Genomic DNA, 24,209 nt, shown 5'->3' on the forward strand with positions numbered 1-24,209 from the left:
AGATTAGGAGACCAAAAGGACATTCTTCCTTCTGCCCTTTGGTGTTCTGCAGCTCTACCCATGCAGATTCCACATCATCCAAGCTAATGTCCTTCCTTACTATTGCGTTAATCTCCTCTTTAACCAGTAACACTCCTTTTCTTTTCTGTCTATCTTTCCCCATATCCTTTTCCTTTCTGTCTATCCTGCCTGAATATTGAATACCCCTGGATGTTGAGTTCCCAGCCTTGGTCACCCTGGAGCCATGTCCCCGTAATCCCAATTACATCATATTTTAAAATTTTCATCTTAGTTAATAATATAATTGACGTTTAATTTCTTGAATTCAAATCCAGGTGAGACCAATAGGATTATATTGTCCTGTCTATGCCTGGCGTGAGGATTATATATAAAACAATTTGGATAGCATGAGACTGCTATCTTACGCGTGTGATCTCATAGATAAACATCCCTGTAACTCAGTACAAACCAGCACAAACTTTGCAATCTTAGACAGTTCACAAGGATAACTGGTGAAAGTAATGGAGAAGCTGCTGTAGTGGAGCTTTTCAGAGTTTCAGAGTCATGCAGCACAGAACTGATTTTAACATTTTCATCCTTGTTTTCAAATCTCTCCATGGCTTTGCCCTTCCCTATCTCTGTAACGTCCCTCTGGCCTACAGCCCTCCCGAGTTCTCTGCACTCCTCCAATTGTAATCTCTTTCGCATCCCCAAATTTGATCACTCCACCATTGGTGGCCGTGCCTTCAGCTGCCTAGGCCCCAAGCTCCGGAACTCCCTCCCTAAACCTCTTCATCTCTCTACCTCTCTCCTCCTTTAAGATGCTCCTTAAAACCTACCTCTTTCTCCAAGCTTTTGATCACCTGTCCTAATATCTTCTTAGAATGCTGTAAATCACAGCGGGTCAGGCAGCAACTGTGGAGAGAAAAACAAAGTTAACGTTTCATGTCGACGACCCTCCATCAGACCCGAAACGTTAACTTTGTCTTTCTCTCCACAGATGCTGCCTGACCCGCTGAGATTTACAGCATTCTCTGTTTTTATTTCACATTCCAGTATTTTGCTTTTGGTTTCTGATATCTCCTTATGTGGCTCGGTGTCAAATTTTGTTTAATTACGCTCCTGTGAAGTACCTTGCAGCTTTTACTACATTAAATGTGCTATATAAATGCAAGTTGTTGTTGTTGGTCAGTATAATTTAAAGAAGAAGGCTGTCTTAGATTGAAGCCAAGTGATAGCTGGAGATTGAAGTAACATTAACAGTTTATTTATTCACAAGCAATGAGTCAATCTCATCTAAATATCCATCACAGACAACAAATAGCATAACACTACAGTTCAAATCTCATGATAATCCCATAATGCTGTGTGTACACAAAGTGGCACAGACTCTTATTATTTACTGCAATTGAACCGACTTGCCATTCACAGTTTGTGTCTGGATTAGTACTGTAATATGAAATCATTACAGGTCAGTAATACGAAATCAAAAATGTCGCTTTTCCATCAAACGTGGCATTTCTGAAAATTATTCGTTCCTTCTCCGCTTTAACATTGACCCATTGGTTTGTGAACAGGGACTGCATTGAGAGAGGGAGAGCGAGCACAGTTATACAACCCGTTCAGTCTGCATTTGGACACAGGTTTAAGCTTAAGCAGACAGGGAACTAACACATGTTAAAGAACTTTTCACCATCTATCTGCCAGCATAAAAAATGGAATGAGGAAAGTTTATTTGGCTCATTCGGCCCATTCCTATACCAGGTCATGTGGAAACTTTCACCGTCATGGACTCTGCCCAACTTCAATTTCTTTAATCTCTTAAGGATGATGAATAATGATAGGCAGCACTTCCAGGTAGAGAACTCTTCGTGACATTTCTCCCTGACCCCGAGGCACAAGTATTTCATTCTAATAGTACAGCCTACAATATTCATCCTGGCATTCCATGATGGCACCTCCTTGTCCCACAGAAAAGGAGCCATTTTGTTCCATAGTGAGTTTGGTCATCTCTTTCTACACTAATACACTGGGAACATCCTTAGAGGTTCTATTGATTGGCCACCATAACCCCAGCAGAAGATCAGTCGAAACCCGGCGTACAAGTCTATCCGAGTTCTCCACCGATCTTCCGCCAAATTTATGGCAGCCAATCGGGAGAACCTCTGAGGAAATTCCCGGTGATCATCTTTAAACCTGGCTGTTATAAACATATATTTGAGTCAGTCGTGTAGAATCATAGAATTATACAGCAGGGAAGGTGGCCATTCAGCGCATTGTGCCAGTGCCCGCTCTTTGAAGAATCTATCGAATAAATCCCACTCTCCTGCTCTTTCTCATAGCCCAGCAAATTTTTCCTCTTCAAGTATATATCCAATTCCCTTTTGAAAGTTATTATTGCATTTGCTTCCACCCACCTTTCAGGCGGTGCATTCCAGATCTTAACAACTCGCTGCGTAAAATAACATTTACTCATGCAGTCCTTTTTGTCAATTACCTTAAATTTGTATCCCCTGGTTACCGACCCTGCTGCCACTGCAAACAGTTTCTCCTTATATACTCTATCAAAAACACTTCAAGATTTTGAACACCTCTATAAAATCTCCCCTTAAACTTCTCTGTTGTGAGGAGAAGAGCCCCAACTTCTCTACTCTCTCCATGTAACTTTCATCCCGAGTAAACATACAATATTTTGATGCAGAAAGTTTGCCATATTAGGGCAATGGCCAAATTGGGCCATGTTTAAGCAGAGCAGGACAGCAGTAGACCCCAGAAACTGTACTCCTCCTCCCGGACTCCTGGTGAGCAATGCCACGGGACATCCATTAGTACATATTTCAGGATTGTCATTGATATAATATTAACTAGTTTTGTTGGCTGTGATTCCATGTATTCTCTGCTCTATGTGCATAATCAGTTTATTTTAATCTCTAATAGACTTATTAATGTTTCAGTCTAACTGAAGTACCCATGAACATCAACCTTTCAACATGGTGGAGGCTCAGTCTTTGACTATATTCAAGACAGAGATTGATAGATTTTTGAATATTAAGGAATCAAGGGATATGGGGATAGTGCAGGAAAGTGAAGTTGAGTTAGAAGATCAGCCATGATCTTACTGAATGGTGGAGCAGGTTCGAGGGGCTGAAATGGCCTACTCTTGCTAATTCTCATAAGAACATAAGAAATAGGAGCATGAGTAGGACATTTGGCCCCTCAGCCTGCTCCGCCATTCAATAAGATAATGGCTGATCTTATCATGGACTCAGCTCTACCTCCCTGCTCGCTCTCCATAACCCTTTACTCCCTTATCGCTCAAAAATCTGTCCATCTCCACCATAAATATATTCAATGACCCAGTCTACACAGCTCTCTGGGGCAGAGAATTCCTTAGATTTACAACCCACTGAGAGAAAAATTCCTCCTCATCTCAGTTTTAAATGGGCGGCCCTTTATTCTGTGACTATGTCCCCTAGTTTTAGTGTCCCCTATGAGTGGAAATATCCTTTTGCATCCTCTTTGTCGAGCCCCATCAGTATCTTACATGTTTTGATTCTTCTGAACTCCAATGTGTATAAGCCGAAATTACTCAACCTATCTTCATAAGTCAACCCCCTTATCTCTGGAATTAACCTAGTGAACATTCTCTGAACAGCCTCCAATGCAAGTATATCCTTCCTCAAATATGGAGACCAAAACTGTACCCAGTACTCTAGGTGTGGCCTCACCAATACCCTGTACAGTTGTAGCAGGACTTCTCTGCTTTTATACTCCTTGCAATAAAGGCCAACATTCCATTTGCCTTCCTGATTACTTGCTGTACCTGCATACTAATGTTTTGTGTTTCATGCACAAGGACCCCCAGGTCCCTCTGTACTGCAGCACTTTGCAATTTTTCTCCATTTAAATTGTAATTTGCTTTTCTATTTTTTCTGCCAAAATGGATGATCTCACATTTTCCCACATTATACTCCATCTGCCAATTTTTTACCCACTCACTTAGCCTGTCTATATCCCTTTGCAGATTTTTTGTGTCCTCCTCACAATTTGCTTTCCCACCCATCTTTGTATCATCAGCAAACTTGGCTACATTACACTCGGTCCCTTCATCCAAGTCATTAATATAGATGGTAAATAGTTGAAGACCCAGCACCGATCCCTGCGGCACCCCACTAGCCACTACTTGCCAACCGAAAAATGACCCATTTATCCCGACTCTCTAATTTCTGTTAGTTAGCCAATCCTCTATCCATGCTAATATATTACCCTCAACCCTGTGAACTTTTATCTTGTGCAGTAACCTTTTATGTGGCACCTTATCGAATGCCTTCTGGAAATTCAAATACACCACATCCACTGGTTCCCCCTTATCCACCCTACTCATCACATGCTCAAAGAACTCCAGCAAATTTGTGAAACATGATTTCCCTTTCATAAAACCATGCTGACTCTGATTGAATTATGCTTTTCCTAATGTCCCACTACTGCTTCCTTAATAATAGACTCCAGTATTTTTCCAGTGACAGATGTTAGGCTAATTGGTCTATAGTTTCCTGCTTTTTGTCAACCTCCTTTTTTAAATAGGGGCATTACATTTGCAGTTTTCCAATCTGCTGGGAGCACCCCAGAATCCAGGGAATTTTGGTAGATTACAACCAATGCATCCACTATCTCTGGAGCCACCTTTTTAAAGACCCTAGTATCCAGGGGACCTGTCCGCCTTTAGTCCCATTATTTTCCCGAGTAATACTTCTTTAGTGATAGTGATTGTATTAAGTTCCTCCCTCCCCTTGATTATCCACTATTGGGATATTTTTTGTGTCTTCTACCATGAAGACCGATACAAAATATTTGTTCAATCTCTCTTCCATTTCCCTATTCACCATTATTAATTCCTCAGTTTCATCCTCTAGGGAACCAACATTTACTTTTCCTTTTCATGTACCTGTAGAAACTCTTACTATCTGTTTTTATATTTCGTGCTAGTTTACTTTCATAATCTATCTTCCCTCTCTTTATCATGTTTTTAGTTGCTCTTTGCTGGCTTTTAAACGTTTCCCAATCCTCTGGCCTCCCACTAGTCTTGGCCACATTATATGCCCTTGGTTTCAATTTGATACCATATCTTATTTCTCTTACAGTCTTTCCTTCTCATTGGGATATATTTTTGTTGCGAGGTATGAAATATCTCCTTAAATGTCTGTCACTGCTCATCAACCATCCCACTCTTTAATCTATATTCCCAGTTCACTTTAGCCAACTCTGTCCTCATACCTTTGTAGTCTCCTTTATTTAAGCTTAGGTCCATGGTTTGAGAATCAACTTTCTTATGTTCTTATTGTAAAGATCTGAATCATGTCTCTTAGTCTTGTTTTCACAAGTTCAATTCTCTCAGTAGCTCTTCACAGTTGGGATCCTTAGTTCAGTTCTTTTCTAATATATCAACATTCTATTGGAGGCAGTGCATCAAACAATCTGTCAAAGAAAAACAAACAATCAGAAGTATACACAGGCAGATCAAGGAATTTGCTTGAAGCCAGATGACTTTTTCCAGTCTTTGTAAATGCGCATTTGTCTCTCTGAGATCCAAAGTGGATGACCTCACACTTCTCCACATTGAACTCCATCGCCATAGTTTTTCCTGCTCACTTTGTTTGTCAATGCCCCTTCATAACATCCTCCTCCCATCCACACAGCATATTGTGCCTCCTACATGCTTTCATATACAGCTCTTTATTCCTCCATTCAAGTAATAGAAAGAAAACCTTGCATTTTTATGGCACCTTTCACGACCACCAGAAGTCACAAAGCACTTTACAGCTAATGAAGTACTTTTGGAATGTTGGAAACGCAGCAGCCAATTTGCGCACAGCAAACCCCACAAACAGCAATGTGATAATGACCAGATAATCTGTTTTTTTGTTATGTTGCTGGAGGGATAAATATTGACCAGGACACCAGGGATCACTCCCCTGCTCTTCTTTGAAAAGTTGCCATGGAATCTTTTACATTCACTTGAGAGAGCAGACAGGGCCTCAGTTTAACATCTTACTTGAAAGATGACACCTCACCGATGACACCTCTGACAGTGCAGCACTCCCACAGCACTGCGTTGGACTGTCAGCCTAGATCTATGTGCTCAAGTTCCTGGAGTGGGACTTGAACCCACAACCTTCTGACTCATAGGCAAGTGTGCTACCCCATGAGCCACAGCTGACACTAAAAATCACAAGAAAAAGTAATTCATAAATATTGTGAAAAGCTGAGGCCTAATACAGATCCCTTGGAAACACCACTGTCACATTGCACTACTCATAGAACAAACTCTTTGGGCTGAATTTTCACCACCATTCTGCGCCTTTTTTTGGCGGAGGCTTTTTTTTTGAAGCAGGCAAAAATCTGCAAGTTTCGCCAAACTTTCTGCGCCATCCTAAACTACATCCGGCTGATTCTTTTAGTTCCCGACTATTTTATGTCGTTGGGGGTGTTGGCTGCACCATTTCTGGCCATTTAAGCGAGTTTGGCCAAGTAGGATTTTTTCAAAAACCGCGCATTGCACTGTTCTGAAAAACCTTACCTAAGTTCAGAAAATTGGCGCAGAGAAGCCCGGGATAGGAGCAGCACTGGGCAGGGTGGGGGTGGGGGTGGCATTCAGCCCAGGATAGCAGCAGCAGCGGGGGCGGGGGGGGGTCTTTCGGCCTGGGATAGCAGCGGCACCAGGAGTGGGGAGGGGGCCATTTGGCCCATGATAGGAGCGGCACCGGGGGAGGGGGAGGGCCATTCGGCCCGGGATAGCAGCGTAACTGGGGGTGGGGGGGACATTCGGTCTGGGATAGGAATGGCGGGGGGGTGGGGGGGGGCCGGAGGGGGCCCTTTCGGCCCGGGATAGCAGCGTAACTGGGGGTGGGGGGGCCATTCGATCTGGGATAGGAACGGCGGGGGTTGGGGGGGCGGGAGGGGGGGGCATTTGGCCCGGGATAGCAGCGTAACTGGGGGTGGGGGGGCCATTCGGTCTGGGATAGGAACGGCAGGGGGTGGGGGGGGGGGCGGGAGGGGGCCCTTTCGGCCCGGGATAGCAGCGGCACCGGGGCTCTACAATTGCGTATGTCTTGCTGTATCTTGTATGTTTCAACCCTTCAGTGTGTCCCTCGTAACCCTGGCAACATCAGTTTTTGGCACAGACCATAAGCTGCACCCACAGAGCTTAAGGAAAATCTGCACCGCTCCAAAATGAAAGTTGATTCCAGCGAAACTTGCAACTGTTTTTTGGCGCAATCAGGGCACTAAAAAATTGGACGTACCTTTACAACTGTGCCAAAAATTGGCAATGTGGAAAATTGACCCCTTGATCCGTGCTCTCTGTGTGCAACCTCCCAACCAATTACCAACCCATGTCACAAGGTTACAGGTTACTTCCAATTCCATATGCTCTTATTTTTTTCTATTAATCTCTTGTCTGTAATCAAATGCCTTCTGCAAATTCATATCGGTAACATCCATAGGTGCTCACTGTATCCATCATGCTAGTAACCAGCTCAAAAAATTCAACTAAATCAGCCAGACATGACTTCACAAATCCATGCTGGCTCTCTTTGATCAGCTGATACTGTCCAAGTGCTGAGTCACTCTGTTTCTGACGGTAAATTCCAGCAACTAATCTAATTACATGGAATTTACAGCACAGAAGCAGGCCATTCGGTCTATGCCGGTGTTCACAGAGACTCTTTTAAAATAGACTCTGTAGACTGTTTGCTGAAGTGCACTTTTGGATAGACTCTGTTGAGTAAATAGAATTAATTTGCTATAAAATGGACGGCTAGCTGTGAGTCATGCCGTAAGTCCCGCCCTAGCTTCAACTCATTGGCTGACACAATGGTATCACAAAACACTCTGGTGATTCAACCTTAGATGGCATCATACGGCCCACTTAAATTCAATTTCAATGACTTCATACACGAATTATAATGCATGCTTTGTCTTTATTGATTGGACAAAGCAATCTGAATCATTGCAAACTAAGTAGAAAAACGTTTAGAGCTTCCATATAAAGCATCAATCCATGGAAATGTAAGTGGTGCAGACAGCAGGAAGACAAACGACTGATTGGCCTTTGAAATTGTGAGCCCCACAATCGTAATGCAAACATTAAGCATTTCAATTTGCAGGATTAATGTGAAAAAATTAAAGGAAGGAAATCAATGAAAGTTTAGCTCAGCACAAAGGAACAATTGCGAGCAATTAGTGTGTCTCAGGAAATTATAGACAAGAGACTTGCCCAGAAATGTCAGTCGGCTGCTTCCTGCGGGCAATTGGGTAAAAAAACTTTTAAAAATTGCGCAATTACCTTATCCTGCTGCATCCACCTGCTGACTGAGTTCCCGGTTCTGAGGCCTCCACTGACTGCGCGTCGCAGCACATGCACGTCGGGACGTGCGCAGGGCTGGAGCTGGAGTCACATGGCTCTGGGCAGCCAATCAGATAAAGTATGTTCTCATTCATAATAATAGGAACTCTGTAAGTTGGAGTTCCCATTATTATGAATGAAAACAGCCCCCAAACACAAAAAAACAATAATAAAAAATAGAAAAAATACACCACATATTTTTACGAATGTAAATTAAAGTAATTTATGTATTATAAAAGATATGTATTTTTCCAATTTTTAAAAAAGTTTTTAAAATTATGGTTTAAAATAAACTTACCATTGTGGGGAGGGTTTTTAACAATAAAATGTGTTTTTATAATTTTATTCTAAACGTTCTTGTGTATTTTAATACTCTTATGCCTGTAAAAGTAGGCTATGTGGTTGCTTTTATCAGGCGCAAGAGTTGCATAGAAACATAGAAAATAGGTGCAGGAGTAGGCCATTCGGCCCTTCGAGCCTACATCACCATTCAATAAGATCATGGCTGATCCTTCACCTCAGTACCCCTTTCCCGCTTTCTCTCCATAACCCTTGATCCCTTTAGCCGTAAGGGCCATATCTAACTCCCTCTTGAATACATCCAATGAACTGGCATCAACAACTCTCTGCGCAGGGAATTTCACAGGTTAACAACTCTCTGAGTGAAGAAGTTTCTCCTCATCTCAGTCCTAAATGCCTACCCAATTACCCTAAGACTCTGTCCCCTGGTTCTGGACTTCCCCAACATCGGGAACATTCTTCCCGCATCTAACCTGTCCCGCCCTGTCAGAATCTTATACATTTCTATGAGATCCCCTCTCATCCTTCTAAACTCCAGTGTATAAAGGCCCAGTTGATCCAGTCTCTCCTTATATGTCAGTCCAGCCATCCCTGGAATCAGTCTGGTGAACCTTCGCTACACTCCCTCAATAGCAAGAATGTTCTTCCTCAGATTAGGAGACCAAACTGAACACAATATTCCAGGTGTGGCCTCAACAAGGCCCTGTACAGTTGCAGTAAGACCTCCCTGCTCCTGTACTCAAATTCCCTAGCTATGAAGGCCAACATGCCATTTGCCTTCTTCACCGCCTGCTGTACCTGCATGCCAACTTTCAATGACTGATGTACCATGACACCCAGGTCTCGTTGCACTTCCCCTTTTCCTAATCTGCCGCCATTCAGATAATATTCTGCCTTCCTGTTTTTGCCACCAAAGTGGTTAACCTCAATTTATCCACATTATGCTGCATCTCCCATGCATTTTCCCACTCACCTAACCTGTCCAAGTCACCCTGCAGCCTCTTAGCGTCCTCCTCACAGCTCACACTGCCACCCAGTTTAGTGTTATCTGCAAACTTGGAGATATTACACTCAGTTCCTTCATCCAAATCATTGATGTATATTGTAAAGAGCTGGGGTCCCAGCACTGAGCCCTGCGGCACTCCACTAGTCACTGCCTCCCATTCCGAAAAGGACCTGTTTATCCCACTCTCTGCTTCCTGTCTGCCAACCAATTCTCTATCCACGCCAGTACATTATCCCCAATACCATGTGCTTTGATTTTGCACACCAATCTCTTGTGTGGGACCTTGTCAAAAGCCTTTTGAAAGTCCAAATACACCACATCCACTGGTTCTCCCTTGTGCACTCTACTAGTTACATCCTCAAAAACTTCCAGAAGATTTGTCAAGCATGATTTCCCTTTCAGAAATTCATGCTGACTTGGACTGATCCTGTCACTGCTTTCCAGATGCGCTGCTATTTTATTAACAATTGATTCCAACATTTTCCCCACGACCGATGTCAGGCTAAATGGTCTATAATGACCCGTTTTCTCTCTCCCTCCTTCTATTTTTGTTTTGAGGACAGTTGCTGGGCAAGATATGGCTAAATCCCACAATCTTGCCCTTGCAAATGTTCTCGCTCCCGAGATAAGAAAGATCGATCAGAAAAGCCGGTTTTCAGCGCATGTGCATTGTGCGCTGAAAACCAACTTTTTGTGATGCCTTCTCGGGTCCGTAGACACTCCTTACAGACCCGGGAGACCGGGATTTATACCCAATAGAGTTTGTTCAGAATGCTGATGATGGAGTTGGATTTGAAGTGTCTCATCTTTCCTATAATTTCATCATCAGGATTTTTTTTAATGTATCAGTTTATATTTATATTTTTGAATTGTAAATAGCTTGGAAAATTAGTTTCTGTCACAATCTCAACGAACAATTAACCAGATATTTTATATCCATAAATTATGTCAATGTAGTACTGGGACTATTTGAATGAAACTAACTGAATTTGTTTTGTTACAATACAGTAGACATATCATCATCATAGGCAGTCCCTCGGAATCGAAGAAGACTTGCTTCCACTCTAAAAATGAGTACTTAGGTGACTGAGCAGTCCAATAAGAGAACCACAGTCCCTGTCACAGGTGGGACAGACAGTCGTTGAGGGAAAGGATGGGTGGGACTGGTTTACCACACGCTCCTTCCGTTGCCTGCGCTTGGTTTCTGCATGCTCTCGGTGATGAGACTCGAGGTGCTCAGCGCCCTCCCGGATGCACTTCCTCCACTTAGGGCGGTCTTTGGCCAGGGGCTCCCAGGTGTCAGTGGGGATGTTACACTTTATCAGGCTTTGAGGGTGTCCTTGTAACGTTTCCTCTGCCCAACTTTGGCTCATTTGCCGTGACATATGTTACTGGACGAGAAATCCAGGGGGTAAAATTCGGTTACACTCCATTTGCGGGCGGTAACTGAGGGAGGCGATATTCCTGCGCCCAGCGCAATGTTGCACACTCCACTTCCCTTTGGGGTGGGTTCGGGAGCGCTACGCATCTTCTCTGCAGGCCATTTGAAGGCCTCCACACTGCGACAGCATGTCCAGACCCCGAGAGAGGGCAGCGACATGCTCAACCGGTAAAGGCGGGAAAAAAACTAAGAGGGTCTGGTAAGGAGCAGGAACTGAGGGAAATCCTTATTAGTTGGGAAATTGTGTTGGGGAAATTGATGGGATTGAAGGCCGATAAATCCCCAGGGCCTGATGGACTGCATCCCAGAGTACTTAAGGAGGTGGCCTTGGAAATAGCGGATGTATTGACAGTCATTTTCCAACATACCATTGACACTGGATCAGTTCCTATTGAGTGAAGGGTAGCCATGGAACCCCACTTTTTAAAAAAGGATGGAGAGAGAAAACAGGGAATTATAGACCGGTCAGCCTGACATCGGTAGTGGGTAAAATGATGGAATCAATTATTAAGGATGTCATAGCAGCGCATTTGGAAAGAGGTGACATGATAGGTCCAAGTCAGCATGGATTTGTGAAAGGGAAATCATGCTTGACAAATTTTCTGGAATTTTTTGAGGATGTTTCCAGTAGAGTGGACAAGGGAGAACCAGTTGATGTGGTATATTTGGACTTTCAGAAAGCTTTCGACAAGGACCCACACAAGAGATTAATGTGCAAAGTTAAAGCACATGGATTGGGGGTAGTGTGCTGACATGGATTGAGAACTGGTTGTCAGACAGGAAGCAAAGAGTAGGAGTAAATGGGTACTTTTCAGAATGGCAGGCAGTGACTAGTGGGGTATCGCAAGGTTCTGTGCTGGGGCCCCAGCTGTTTACACTGTACGTTAATGATTTAGATGAGGGGATTAAATGTAGTATCTCCAAATTTGCAGATGACACTAAGTTAGGTGGCAGTGTGAGCCGCGATGAGGATGCTATGAGGCTGCAGAGCGACTTGGATAGGTTAGGTGAGTGGGCAAATGCATGGCAGATGAAGTATAATGTGGATAAATGTGAGGTTATCCACTTTGGTGGTAAAAACAGAGAGACAGACTATTATCTGAATGGTGACAGATTAGGAAAAGGGGAGGTGCAACGAGACCTGGGTGTCATGGTACATTAGTCATTGAAGGTTGGCATGCAGGTACAGCAGGCGGTGAAGAAAGCAAATGGCATGTTGGCCTTCATAGTGAGGGGATTTGAGTACAGGGGCAGGGAGGTGTTGCTACAGTTGTACAGGGCCTTGGTGAGGCCACACCTGGAGTATTGTGTACAGTTTTGGTCTCTTAACCTGAGGAAGGACATTCTTGCTATTGAGGGAGTGCAGCGAAGGTTCACCAGACTGATTCCCGGGATGGCGGGACTGACCTATCAAGAAAGATTGGATCAACTGGGCTTGTATTCACTGGAGTTCAGAAGAATGAGAGGGGACCTCATAGAAACGTTTAAAATTCTGATGGGTTCAGACAGGTTAGATGCAGGAAGAATGTTCCCAATGTTGGGGAAGTCCAGAACCAGGGGTCACAATCTAAGGATAAGGAGTAAGCCATTTAGGACTGAGATGAGGAGAAACTTCTTCACCCAGAGAGTGGTGAACCTGTGGAATTCTCTACCACAGAAAGTAGTTGAGGCCAATTCACTAAATATATTCAAAAAGGAGTTAGATGAAGTCCTTACTACTAGGGGAATCAAGGGGTATGGCGAGAAAGCAGGAATGGGGTACTGAGGTTGCATATTCAGCCATGAACTCATTGAATGGCAGTGCAGGCTAGAAGGGCCGAATGGCCTACTCCTGTACCTATTTTCTATGTTTCTATGGCGGCGTGCAACGCACATACCTTCCCTTTAAGGTGCGCCCCATGATGGTTCACCTGATTCGCGGCCCACAAGGCTGGCGCAGGCATCGCCCACAGTGGCCTCATGGGGCGCTCGCCAATTTCCCCCACAGGACGGAAAGGGGTCGCCGCGCACGGCAATGATGTCATCACTGGAGATGCAGTGGCCGGGATGCTACCGGCGGGGGCATGGCACTACCGTGTTTGCGCTATTGATAACCCCCGTGCGCAATGTCGCAGGAGCCGATAGCACCGCGCCCCCGGCGAAAACAGTTCGCGCCTTGGGACATCCGTTGGTCATGAAAGGCTCTACATTAATGCAAGTCTATCTTTATTACTATAATTTCCTAAGTTTAACTCTCAACTTAATATCAATTGTTTCACGTTGTGAAATACTTTAACATTTTCTTTACGTGAAAAGGGTTATATCAATAGTGGCACAAGTTTTTAAATCGTAGAAGTTGTTGTTGTGATTTCTTTGATATACATATATGTATCTAATATAATGTATATATTTGTTTCTCAAATACTAAAGTCTCTTTGGAGAGGTTGAAATCACTCAAAGCAACATTGTATTGTGCTTCACATAATAAAGAAATAACTTGCATTTATATAGCACCTTACATAACCTCATGATGTCACAAAGTGCTTCAGAGCCAATGAAATTCTTTTGAACTGTAGTTACTGTTATTTGTGCCAGAGATGCAAGGAGTGAGATTCTGATCATCGGTAGTTCTCACACCGATTTAAAAACTTGTGCCACTATTGATATAACTTTGGATCCATGGTGAACAACAGAAACTTCCACGCTTGTTCAGTCTGACCTTGACGTGTTGGTAGCTGTCTGTCATTAGTTAAAGGCACTTTTCTGATTGACATTAATCACAGACGTGAAATTGCAATGTCAGCACTAATATTCGTTTGTAAATTCCGACATGGGTTTTACATCTTTTATGTCAGTCGGACTAAAAACATTAATTTAGCCAATTATTGAGAGGCAGCTGATCCAAATAACTTCAGTCAGATGGCAAATTCTGAATTATGATGCATCATCCTCTGCTGCTATTTTAGGTCACTTAATGGTGAATATTAATTGTTGAGATGAATATCAACTCAATCCAAATTAAAAACCTTTTCAGCTATAGCTCATACTAATTACCCGTACAACTACTGCTGACTGTGTAATTTATTTATGCACAATTTTCAGTATTAGTACAGCGAATGTAATTTCTTGTGACAGCACATTAGCTAACACGTTCGTGTAAGGTTTCTTTGTACGCTAGTTTAACTCAGCTATTGACTTAACCTATTAAATGTTTTTTCCCCCTTTTTGTGTGGGAGAAGTTTGTTTTTATTCATTGACGGGATGTGGGTGTTGCTGTAAGACCAGCATTTATTGCCCATCCCTAATAGGCCTTGAGAAGGTGGTGGTAAGCCGTCTTCTTGACAACTGGCTAGGCCATTTCAGAGGGACAGTTGAGAGTCAACCACATTGCTGTGGGTCTGGAGTCACGTATCGGCAGATTTCCATCCCTAAAGGATATTAGTGAACCAGATGTGATTTTACGATAATCCATAGTTTAATGGTCACCATTACTGATACTAGCATTTATGTCAATTCCCCGGCTGCCGTGGTGGGATTAGTCCAGGCCTCTGGATTACTAGTCCAGTATCATAACCACTATGCTACCATACCCTATACGGTAAGTTTAGCCTTGATGCTTTGGCCATCATGGTGTGTGGGGCAGGCTTGATGGACCAGTTGGTCTTTCCCCACCCCATAATTTTGTATGTTTTTTAAAAAATTTGTTCCAGGATGTGAGCATCATTGGCAAGGCCAGCATTTATTGCCCATCCCTAATTGCCCTTGAGAAGATGGTGGTGAACCGCCTTCTTGAACCGCTGCAGTCCGTGTGGTGAAGGAACTCCCACAGTGCTGTTAGGGAGGGAGTACCAGGATTTTGACCCAGTGACGATGAAGGAACGGTCGATATATTTCCAAGTCAGGATGGTGTGTGACTTGGAGGGGAACTTGCAGGTGATGGTGCTCCCAAGCCGGCTGTCCTTATCCTTCTAGATGGTAGAGGTTGTGGGTTTGTGAGGTGCTGCCAAAGATGCCTTGGCGAGTTGCTGAAGTGCATCTTGTAGATGGTACACACTGCAGCCACGGTTTGTATATGAACAACAGCCCTAAATATAGCACAACAGGATTTTAGATGAATGAGTTGACCAGTGCACTACCAGAGGACCTGAGATCCTTAGGAGTGTAAGACAACCGCAACTGGATAATCTTACCGAAGAGAATTGTACAGACGAGCAGAAAGGAACCAAAGGGCCTATTGGACCAAGGCATGAGCTTCTCTCACTGAAGGTATATAATCAGGAAATCTCTGGTGCACTGACTCTCCATCCATTTCGCAGTGGGTGTAAAATCAGCCCTCATGATTTGAAAGAAAGAAAAAAGGACTTGCATTTATATAGCACCTTTCATGACCACCGGATGTCTTAAAGCACTTTACAGCCAATGAAGGACTTTTGGAGTGTAGTCACTGTTGTAATGAAGGAAAAACAGCAGCCAATTTGTGCACAGCAAGCTCCCACAAACAGCACTGTGATAATGACCAGATAATCTTTTTTGTGATGTTGATTGAGGGATAAATATTGGCCAGGGCACCGGGGATAACTCCCCGCTCTTCTTTGAAATAGTGCCATGGGATCTTTTACATTCAATTGAGAGAGCAGACGGGGCCTCGGTTTAACGTTTCATGCAAAAGACGGCCCTCAGCACCTCACTGGAGTGTCAGCCTAGATTTTTTGGTGCTCAAGTCCCTGGATTGGGACCTGAACCCACAGCCTTCTGACTCAGAGACGAGAGTGCTACCCACTGAGCCACAGCTGAGGCCTATAAATGACCACCAGCTGGTCATCGAGCCGGAAGCATGACCTGAGATGAGAAGAAACAAAGAAAGGGGTCAATGGGACAGACTCACGGCACAAACCCTTAAAATTGTGTTGATAAATCCTTTTAAAAAAGGAGCCACATAACTACCTGCTTAGATGTGAGACTGAAAGTCGTAAAACTAAGTGTAGGCAAAGATAGTCAACTATGACGTCTGCTGTGCTCCAAACAAACATGTGGAAATCTACCAGCCAAAATTGAATAGTGCGTTTTGAGGATGGCGTTTTGCTGAATTGCATGTTTGGTTAGATCTTTCCGTTAGGATGTTAAATAAGTGAATGATCCCACAATAGATGAATAGTAAATCTATGGAATTCTCTGCCCCAGAGAGCTGTGCAGGCTGGGTCATCGAATATATTTAAGGTGGAGATAGACAGATTTTTGAGCGATAAGGGAATAAAGGGTTATGGGGAGCGGGCGGGTAAGTGGACCTGAGTCCATGATCAGATCAGCCATGATCTTATTAAATGCTGGAGCAGGCTCGAGAGGCCAGGTGGCCTATTCATGTTCCTATTTCTTATGTTCTTATGTTCTTATAATAGGTTGAGACCCACAAAATAAAAAGGAAATAAGAGAGCATAAAATGAGAAGAGCCCATTTGGCCCATCTAACCCATTCCTAACATAATCACCGTAACTCTATTCCATCGTGGACTCTAGCACCAGTAATTATGTTCACTGCGTAACCATCCTAGAGGAGGTTGGAAATTTTAGGGCACATTGAGGTTCTGGCGTAGGTGATGTGAAGAATTCCCAGACCAATATTAAACATCAAAGGAAGATGAGGAAATTCAAAGAGAGATTTGAAACTTTGGGGCTGTTTTCATTAGAACACTTGAGAGTACCGAGTGATTTGATAGAGGTGTTTAAAATTATGAAGGGACGGGACAGATCTGATAAACACAGACTTCTTCCGGAGGAGTCTAGAATGAAAGGACACAGACACAACATGAAATGTAAGTGATTTGGGAGGTTGAGCGTTTTTTTTTAACGCAGAGGGAGGTGAGACGGTGAAATGCAATGCTGGCGTAGGTGACTGAAACAGAGGCGTGGCTGGGAATTTCCTCAGAGTTGCTCCTGCTCTGTTGCCGTAACCTTGGAAACGCGGCTCACGTACGTAAACGGGGTTCGAGCTGCACCTGCTGAAATTGCGGCGGCAGAACGGGAGCAGATCCGAGGGAATTAGCTGCCATGGCAACGTTTAAGAACAGGTTAGGTAGGTGGTTGAATGAAAGGAGAATGAAGGGGTTCGAGTGTCGGGCGGGCACAAGTGATTGAGTCTACTGCTGCAGTACAAGATAATCACCAACACGGTCTGGTTGGGCCAAACAGCCTGTTTAGGTGTTGTAATTTCTATGTAAAACAATGAATGGAGCTCTTAACATGATTCAAAATTTCATAATTGAAATTTTCCATGCCATCAAGCTGTAGGCAACAGAAAAGTTATATCCGACATTTAATACAGGGTCACCTGAATTTATTACAACCAACAACTCTTTTTACACTATCGTCCAAATTACAACCCTAACCCTAACCTTTAATGGAGTAAAACGTCCCAAGGTGCTTCACAGGAATGTTTTAAGACAAAACAAATATATTTGACACCGAGCCACATAAGAAGAAATGACGGCAGATGACCAAAATCTTGGTCAAAAGAGGTAGGTTTTAAGGAGCGTCTTAAAGGAAGAAAGAGAGGTAGAGAGGTGGAGAGGTTTAGGGAGAGAATTCCAGAGCTTAGGGCCCAAACAGCTGAAGGCACTGATATGTCCTTACTATACAGTATAAATGCACACGAGGCCCATACTTGAGAGAAGGTCACTCTGTGACCAGTTATCTTTATTACCAAGACCTCAAGTGATGCAGGTGGGTGGAGCTTCCCCTTTTATACCTGAAAGTCCAGGTTAGGAGTGTCTCCCACAAGTTTGCCCCTTGTGGTCAATGTTCCCAAGGTGTACAACTTAGGTCAGTTTATACATGGGTTACAATGATAGTTGAATACATGACCACTGATGGTTGAGCGATTATAATCAGGGATGTTCAAGAGGGCAGAATTAGAGGAACGCAGACATCTCGGGAGGTTGTGAGGCTGAAGGAGATTTCAGAGATAGGGAGGGGCGAGGGATTTGTAAACAAGGATGAGAATTTTGAAATTGAGGCGTTGCTTAACCAGGAGCCAATGTAGGTCGACAAGCACAGGGGTGGTGGGTGAGCGGGACTTGGTGTGGGTTAGGACATGGGCAGCCGAGTTTTATATCGTAATACCTTCAGCCACTAGATGAATAAAGCAAATGATCTGTGCTCAACTTTACACATTGCTATGAGTTTGGGAAGAGATTAGATAGCTGCAGTCACGCAGCTGCCCATGTTTTCAGCTGAGCAATACCCAAAAGTCTGAGATTGTTCTCAGCTGAGCGATCTCAAGCCCTGGTCACTAACAAGGTCGCTTGTAAGTAGGGACATGGGATTTTATCTGTGCCAAGTGGACCTGCGATGGGAGTAAAGGAGCTTCCTGTGCAGGAAGCAAATCCATCTGATCTTTTACTCTGCTGGCTGAGTGAAACCAGAAGGAACAACATAAAACAAGGAAGGACAAGTTGAAGTGCCAACCCCATCTCTTTCTCCGATAATGTGTGTCCCGCGGGGATTGGGGAAGTGAGGATTTGAAAGAAAAAAAGAAAGACGTGCATTTCTATAGCGCCTTTCACGACCATCAGACGTCTCAAGCGCTTTACAGCCAATTAAGTACTTTCTGAGAGTAGTCACTGTTATAATGTGGGAAATGCGGCAGCCAATTTGCGCACAGCAAGCTCCCACAAACAGCAATGTGATGATGACCAGATAATCTGTTTTTTTGTGATGTTGATTGAGGGATAAATATTGGCCAGGGCACTGGGGATGACTCCCCTGCTCTTCTTCAAAATAGTGCCATGGGATTTTTTACATCCACCTGAGAGAGCAGACGGGGCCTCGGTTTAATGTCTCATCTGAAAGACGGCACCTCCGACAGTGCAGCACTCCCTCAGTACTGCACTGGAGTGTCAGCCTAGAATTATGTGCTCAAGTCCCTGGTGTCTGTTCTCGGCATCCACGCAGCAGGTTCAGACCCGATCGACATTACAGAAATTTACAGATTCAATCATCGGCCTCCTTGACTATGTGTGGCCTAAAATATGTTGTTATCATCATGTTGGAGATTCCCTCTTTGCCGCAATCATTATCCCATGGTGCTGCATATGGTAAGTCAGAAGATACGCTGTTTTAAACGACAGGTGAAAAAAAAAGAAAGACTTGCATTTATATAGTGCCTTTCATGACCTCAGGACATCCCAAAGCACTTTGCAGATTATGAAGTATTTTTGAAGTGTAGTCACTGTTGTAATGTGGGAAACACAGCCGTCAATCCACACACAGCAAGCTCCCAAAACCAGCAATTGATAATGACCAGATCATCTGTTTTCCTGATGTTGATTGAGGGATAAATATTATCTAGGTTCTTCTTCGAAATGGTGCCATGGGATCTTTTACGTCCACCTGAGAGGGCAGATGGGACCTGGGTTTAAAGTCTCATCCAAAAGACGGCACCTCCGACAGTGCAGCACTCCCTCAGTACTGTACTGCTGTACTGGAGTGTCAGCCTAGATTTTTGTGCTCAAGTCTCTAGAATGGGTCTTGAACCCAAAACCTTCTGACTCAGAGGCGAGGCTGAGCCATGTCTGACACACAGAGTTATACCTTAGTCTGTTACTAGAAACACTTGGGCCTGGACAGAAGGCTCTATCGGGACCCACTGACCCTACACTTGAATTCCTAATCATCATCATATCGAGGATGACTTGCTTCCATGCCAAAAAAGGATGAGTTCACAGGTGTTTCAATGAAGGACCTAATATTCCAGGTCCTGAACTACATGTTGAAGGGTGAAAGATGCCTGTGTGTGGATTTTTTGAATGTGGGGTGGCCGTTGCACACCAGCCACCACACGGGCTTGACAGAGCTAGGTCTTGGTCCAGTGGCAAGGATTAACCAAGCTGATTGGAGGCCAGCTCTGCTGCACGGACCTAGTGCGCACACATATCTCAGTGTGGACTGGCCCGTACTGCCCCTGGGCCCTCGCCTCTTCTGGGCCCCGAACTCACGCCTCTCCTGGGCCCCGATCGCGTCGCTGCACACATCACTCGCCGCTCCTGCGCCCCAACCTCACCGCTCCTGCTGTACCTGCCCACGCTCCAATCATTGACCTGAATGACGTCCAATCAAGTCGCCCTCTTTGCTGCCACCGCCCTCCTGCACCAGCTCGCGCTGTACCTTGTGGTGGTATACCTTGTGCTGCTCCAGGGGTCACTTGCCGCTCCTTTTCTGGCCCGGAACTACCGCTGATGGTCTCTCGCAGGTCGGGGCCACCACGCTGCTCCAGGCCGCTGCTCGCCTTTTATGGCGTTCCTAATTGGTGTCTGATCACTCCCATACTTATTTTCCTTCCTGCTGGTTTCTCCAAATCAAGGCCTACTGCAGGCTGGCGGCTTGCAATCAACGGGTAAAAGGGAGGGAATCCAAGTCCACTTGTTCAGATTTAAGTGACTCATGAGACCTGTGAAGACTCTAATGCCATTCGATGTATGATGTTACCCTGCTTTGTATTGCAGAGTGTCGTGGACAGCGGGAGTCTGCTGTTGACAGAAGTACCTTCTGCTAACTATTACATTGCATACACCGAGCACAGTGAGCTTCAGATAGTGCAGGAGGGAGGCTTTCCCATTAGCCAGAACTGCTTTGCATGGATCACATAAGCAAGTGCAGCCACACCAGTAATTTACTGCAGCACTGGGGAACTGTCTCACCCACATTATAAACCACTAGGCCCATTAATCTACGGATAGACCATCAATTCGTTTTTTGATTGAGAAACTTTGGTGTGGGGCCAGAGCCGATAGTGCTGAATAAGGCTGAAAAGAGTAGGAGGAAAGATGAGATGATAAAGAGGTTAGGGTCAGATGGTGCCATTAGTCAATAGTATCAGCATTCAACCTGAAATGCAGACTACTGTCAGTTACTGCCTACATCACCACAGTCACCACACTCTAAAAATAGATGATTGCATGAGGCGCTCTAAGTCGTTTTCATGTGACAAGGTGCTTTATAAATACAGGTATTATGAACATTCTGTAACTGAAATGAATAATTAACCAACCTTATCATCAGGAAAACAACTGGTGGCTCTCTTAAGTCGTGAGTATCCAGTCCTGATATGCCTGAAGTGTTAACCTACCGTTCCGAAGGGAGGGATTCTACCCCCTCCATCCGACGGAAACTGAACAGCACAGGAGTTAAAATCGACCGGCTCTTTTTTCCGCTCCAGTACAGCCTCACTGCCATTTTAACACCGAGCGTTTGGGGCGTCCACCTGATTAGTACATGCTAATCTGGGGTCTCATCACTCAGATTGGAGCCCAAAGCCATTTTTGTTGAGGCGAATTCCATAAATGCATTGAGGGAGAAGCTGGATAAACACATGAGGGAGAAAGAAATAGAAGGATATGCGGATGGGGTGAGATAAAGTAGGGTGGGAGGGGGCTCGTGTGGAGCAAGTACGTCAGTATGGACCCGTTGGCGACCTCTACCACCGAGAAGGCCAAGGGCAGCAGGTGCATGGGGCCACCACCACCTCCAAGTTCCCCTCCAAGTCACACATTATCCTGACATGGAAATATATCGCTGTTCCTTCATCGTCGCTGGGTCAAAATCCTAGAACACCCTCCCTAACAGCACTGTGGGAGTACCTTCACCACACGGACTGCAGCGGTTCAAGAAGGCGGCTCACCACCACCTTCTCAAGGGCAATTAGGGATGGACAATAAATGCCGGCTTTGCCAGCGACGCCCACATCCCATGAACAAATTAGAAAATGGCCTGTTTCTCTGCTGTATGTAATAATGAGAGGCTAGTTCATTGTTTTTTTTTTATCTTTGAATGTATTTCAGGTGCTTTCTTTCCATCCATCAAGCCCTCCGACGTGGTTTTCAAGGTGATCTTCTGGCTGGGTTACTTCAACAGCTGCATAAATCCCATCATCTACCCCTGCTCCAGCAAAGAGTTCAAGCGGGCCTTCATCCGGCTGCTGAAGTGCCAATGCCGACGGAGACGGCGCCCTGTCTGGCGGGTGTACGACCAACGTGACTGGAGGGCCTCCACCAACAGCTCGGAGCGCGGCTCCGAGGGCGATGTGGCGACCCGCTCGGTCCTGAGCCGCGAGACATTGACGGCGAACAGTTCCTTCGCGCAGGACCGTGGGCACCGCGGGAGTGTCGGCGCTGGCGGGGAGGGCGCCAGCGGAGACGGCGGCGCCAACCGGGCACTCAGCCTTCACGGCTGGAGACTCTTCCCCTCTTTCTCCAAATCACCCTTCCAGCTCCGAGAAAAAATGAACAACCTCTCCAACAAAATCAGGATGGGGCAGCACAGGGCCTGTACGTCCGCCGTCAACAAGGCGGACGGTGTCCCGGTGGAGTCCATCTCCATCGGAGTACGTCAGGAGTGCAAAGAGCACACCGCTTATCAAATATACGAAGTTTCCGACTGCTTCGGACTCAAAGAGACGGATATTTGAGGCAGGGGGGAGGGAGCTGGGGCGCGGGCAGGAATGCTCCAGTGAGACGTATGTTCTGTAAACGTGTTTGTTCATGGGTTGGTGTTGTGTCCACATTGCCTGTTTCGGCGAGAGCGGGGACGAGTGGTTAAAAATAAACGGCAGGGATTTCCTTGAGGATTCCCATGTCCCTCGAGGGTTCGCTCGATCAACTCCCCCCTCCCCGTGTTCCGCGAGTGTTCTCCCGATCGCAGGGCCCATGTTCCTCGAGGGTTCCCACACTGATCACACACCCCACCCCCACCCCATGTCCCTCAAGGGTTCTCTCACTCAACACCACCCCCCCCCCCCCCACCACCCACACACCTCCCTGTGTACTGAGAGAGTTCTCCCGAACACAGGACCCATGTTCTTCGAGGGTTCCCACACTGATCACACACCCCACCCCCACCCCATGTCCCTCAAGGGTTCTCTCGCTCAACACCCCCCCCCCGCCCCCCACCACCCACACACCTCCCCGTGTACTGAGTTCTCCCGAACACAGGACCCATGTTCTTCGAGGCTTCCACACTGATCACACACCCCACCCCCCACCCCATGTCCCTCAAGGATTCTCTCGCTCAACATCCCCACCGCCCCCCCCCCCCCGCCCCACACACCTCACCTCCCCGTGTACCGAGAGAGTTCTCCCGATCGCAGGGCCCATGTTCATCAAGGCTTCCACACTGATCACACACCCCACCCCCCACCCCATGTCCCTCAAGGATTCTCTCGCTCAACATCCCCACCGCCCCCCCCCCCGCCCCACACACCTCACCTCCCCATGTACCGAGAGAGTTCTCCCGATCGCAGGTCCCATGTTCCTCGAGGGTTCCCCACTGATCACCCCGCCCCCCCCCTCCCCCGACCCCATGTCCCTCAGTGGTTCTCTCGATCAACTCCCCCTTTCCCGTGTTCCGCGAGTGTTCTCTCGATCACAGGGCCGATGTTCCTTGAGGGTTCCCCACTGATCACCCGCCCCCCCCACCCTATGTCCCTCAAGGGTCCCTCCCCACTCGGCTACCATAACTTCATCATAAGATTGGCGAAACCCCGGATAGTCCGTGCAAACGGGGTGTCTGACAAGCTCCTGCTGATACTATGGCAGCCGCTCCAGAGAATCCCTGAGGAAATTCCCGGCAACAATGTCCAACATATGAGCGTGGGGTGGAGAGGCACAATAATCGTGCCATTATCGTGCTCTTTTATTCGAATTGTATCCTCATTCTGCTTTCACCTCTGAGACCTGGGCTCAAAATGGAGCTCAGAATAAACGGGTGCAACTCTCCCCAATGATGGCTGTAAGAGTCATACGCGGAATGAATTGTAACCAGGTCTGTGTGGTCTGGGCGCACATAACCCATTGTCAGCGGTATCACTTATAGGGACAAGGAGACTGACTGGTGTGGGGGAAGTGTAAATGGCACACACTGGGATAGTAATCTTCTCAGGTGGGGAATAAGGCAGCTTGGACAGAGTGGGGAGCTTTATTCCACAACTGGCTGCACTGGGAATGGTTGGCACCGAGCACTTGAATCCCCAGTGCACCCCTCACCTTGATGAGCATAAAAGGAACCAAAAAAAAGGATGTCTGTTCCCAAAGC

At 45.7% G+C, this 24,209-nt stretch overlaps 1 protein-coding gene across 1 annotated transcript in view; it reads left to right on the top strand.

Annotated features, from left to right (window-relative positions):
• adra1d (adrenoceptor alpha 1D) overlaps window positions 1–22,587 on the top strand; it is a 40,226-nt gene extending 17,639 nt beyond the window's left edge. Inside the window, exon 2 of the mRNA XM_070859621.1 lies at window positions 21,962–22,587. Within this exon, the coding sequence (XP_070715722.1) occupies window positions 21,962–22,587 (626 nt within the window). The remainder of the gene's footprint in view (window positions 1–21,961) is intronic.
• Window positions 22,588–24,209: the final 1,622 nt, after the last annotated feature.

The sequence above is a fragment of the Pristiophorus japonicus genome, chromosome 2 (genome assembly GCF_044704955.1).
Source record: "Pristiophorus japonicus isolate sPriJap1 chromosome 2, sPriJap1.hap1, whole genome shotgun sequence".
NCBI classification, from domain to species: domain Eukaryota; kingdom Metazoa; phylum Chordata; class Chondrichthyes; family Pristiophoridae; genus Pristiophorus; species Pristiophorus japonicus.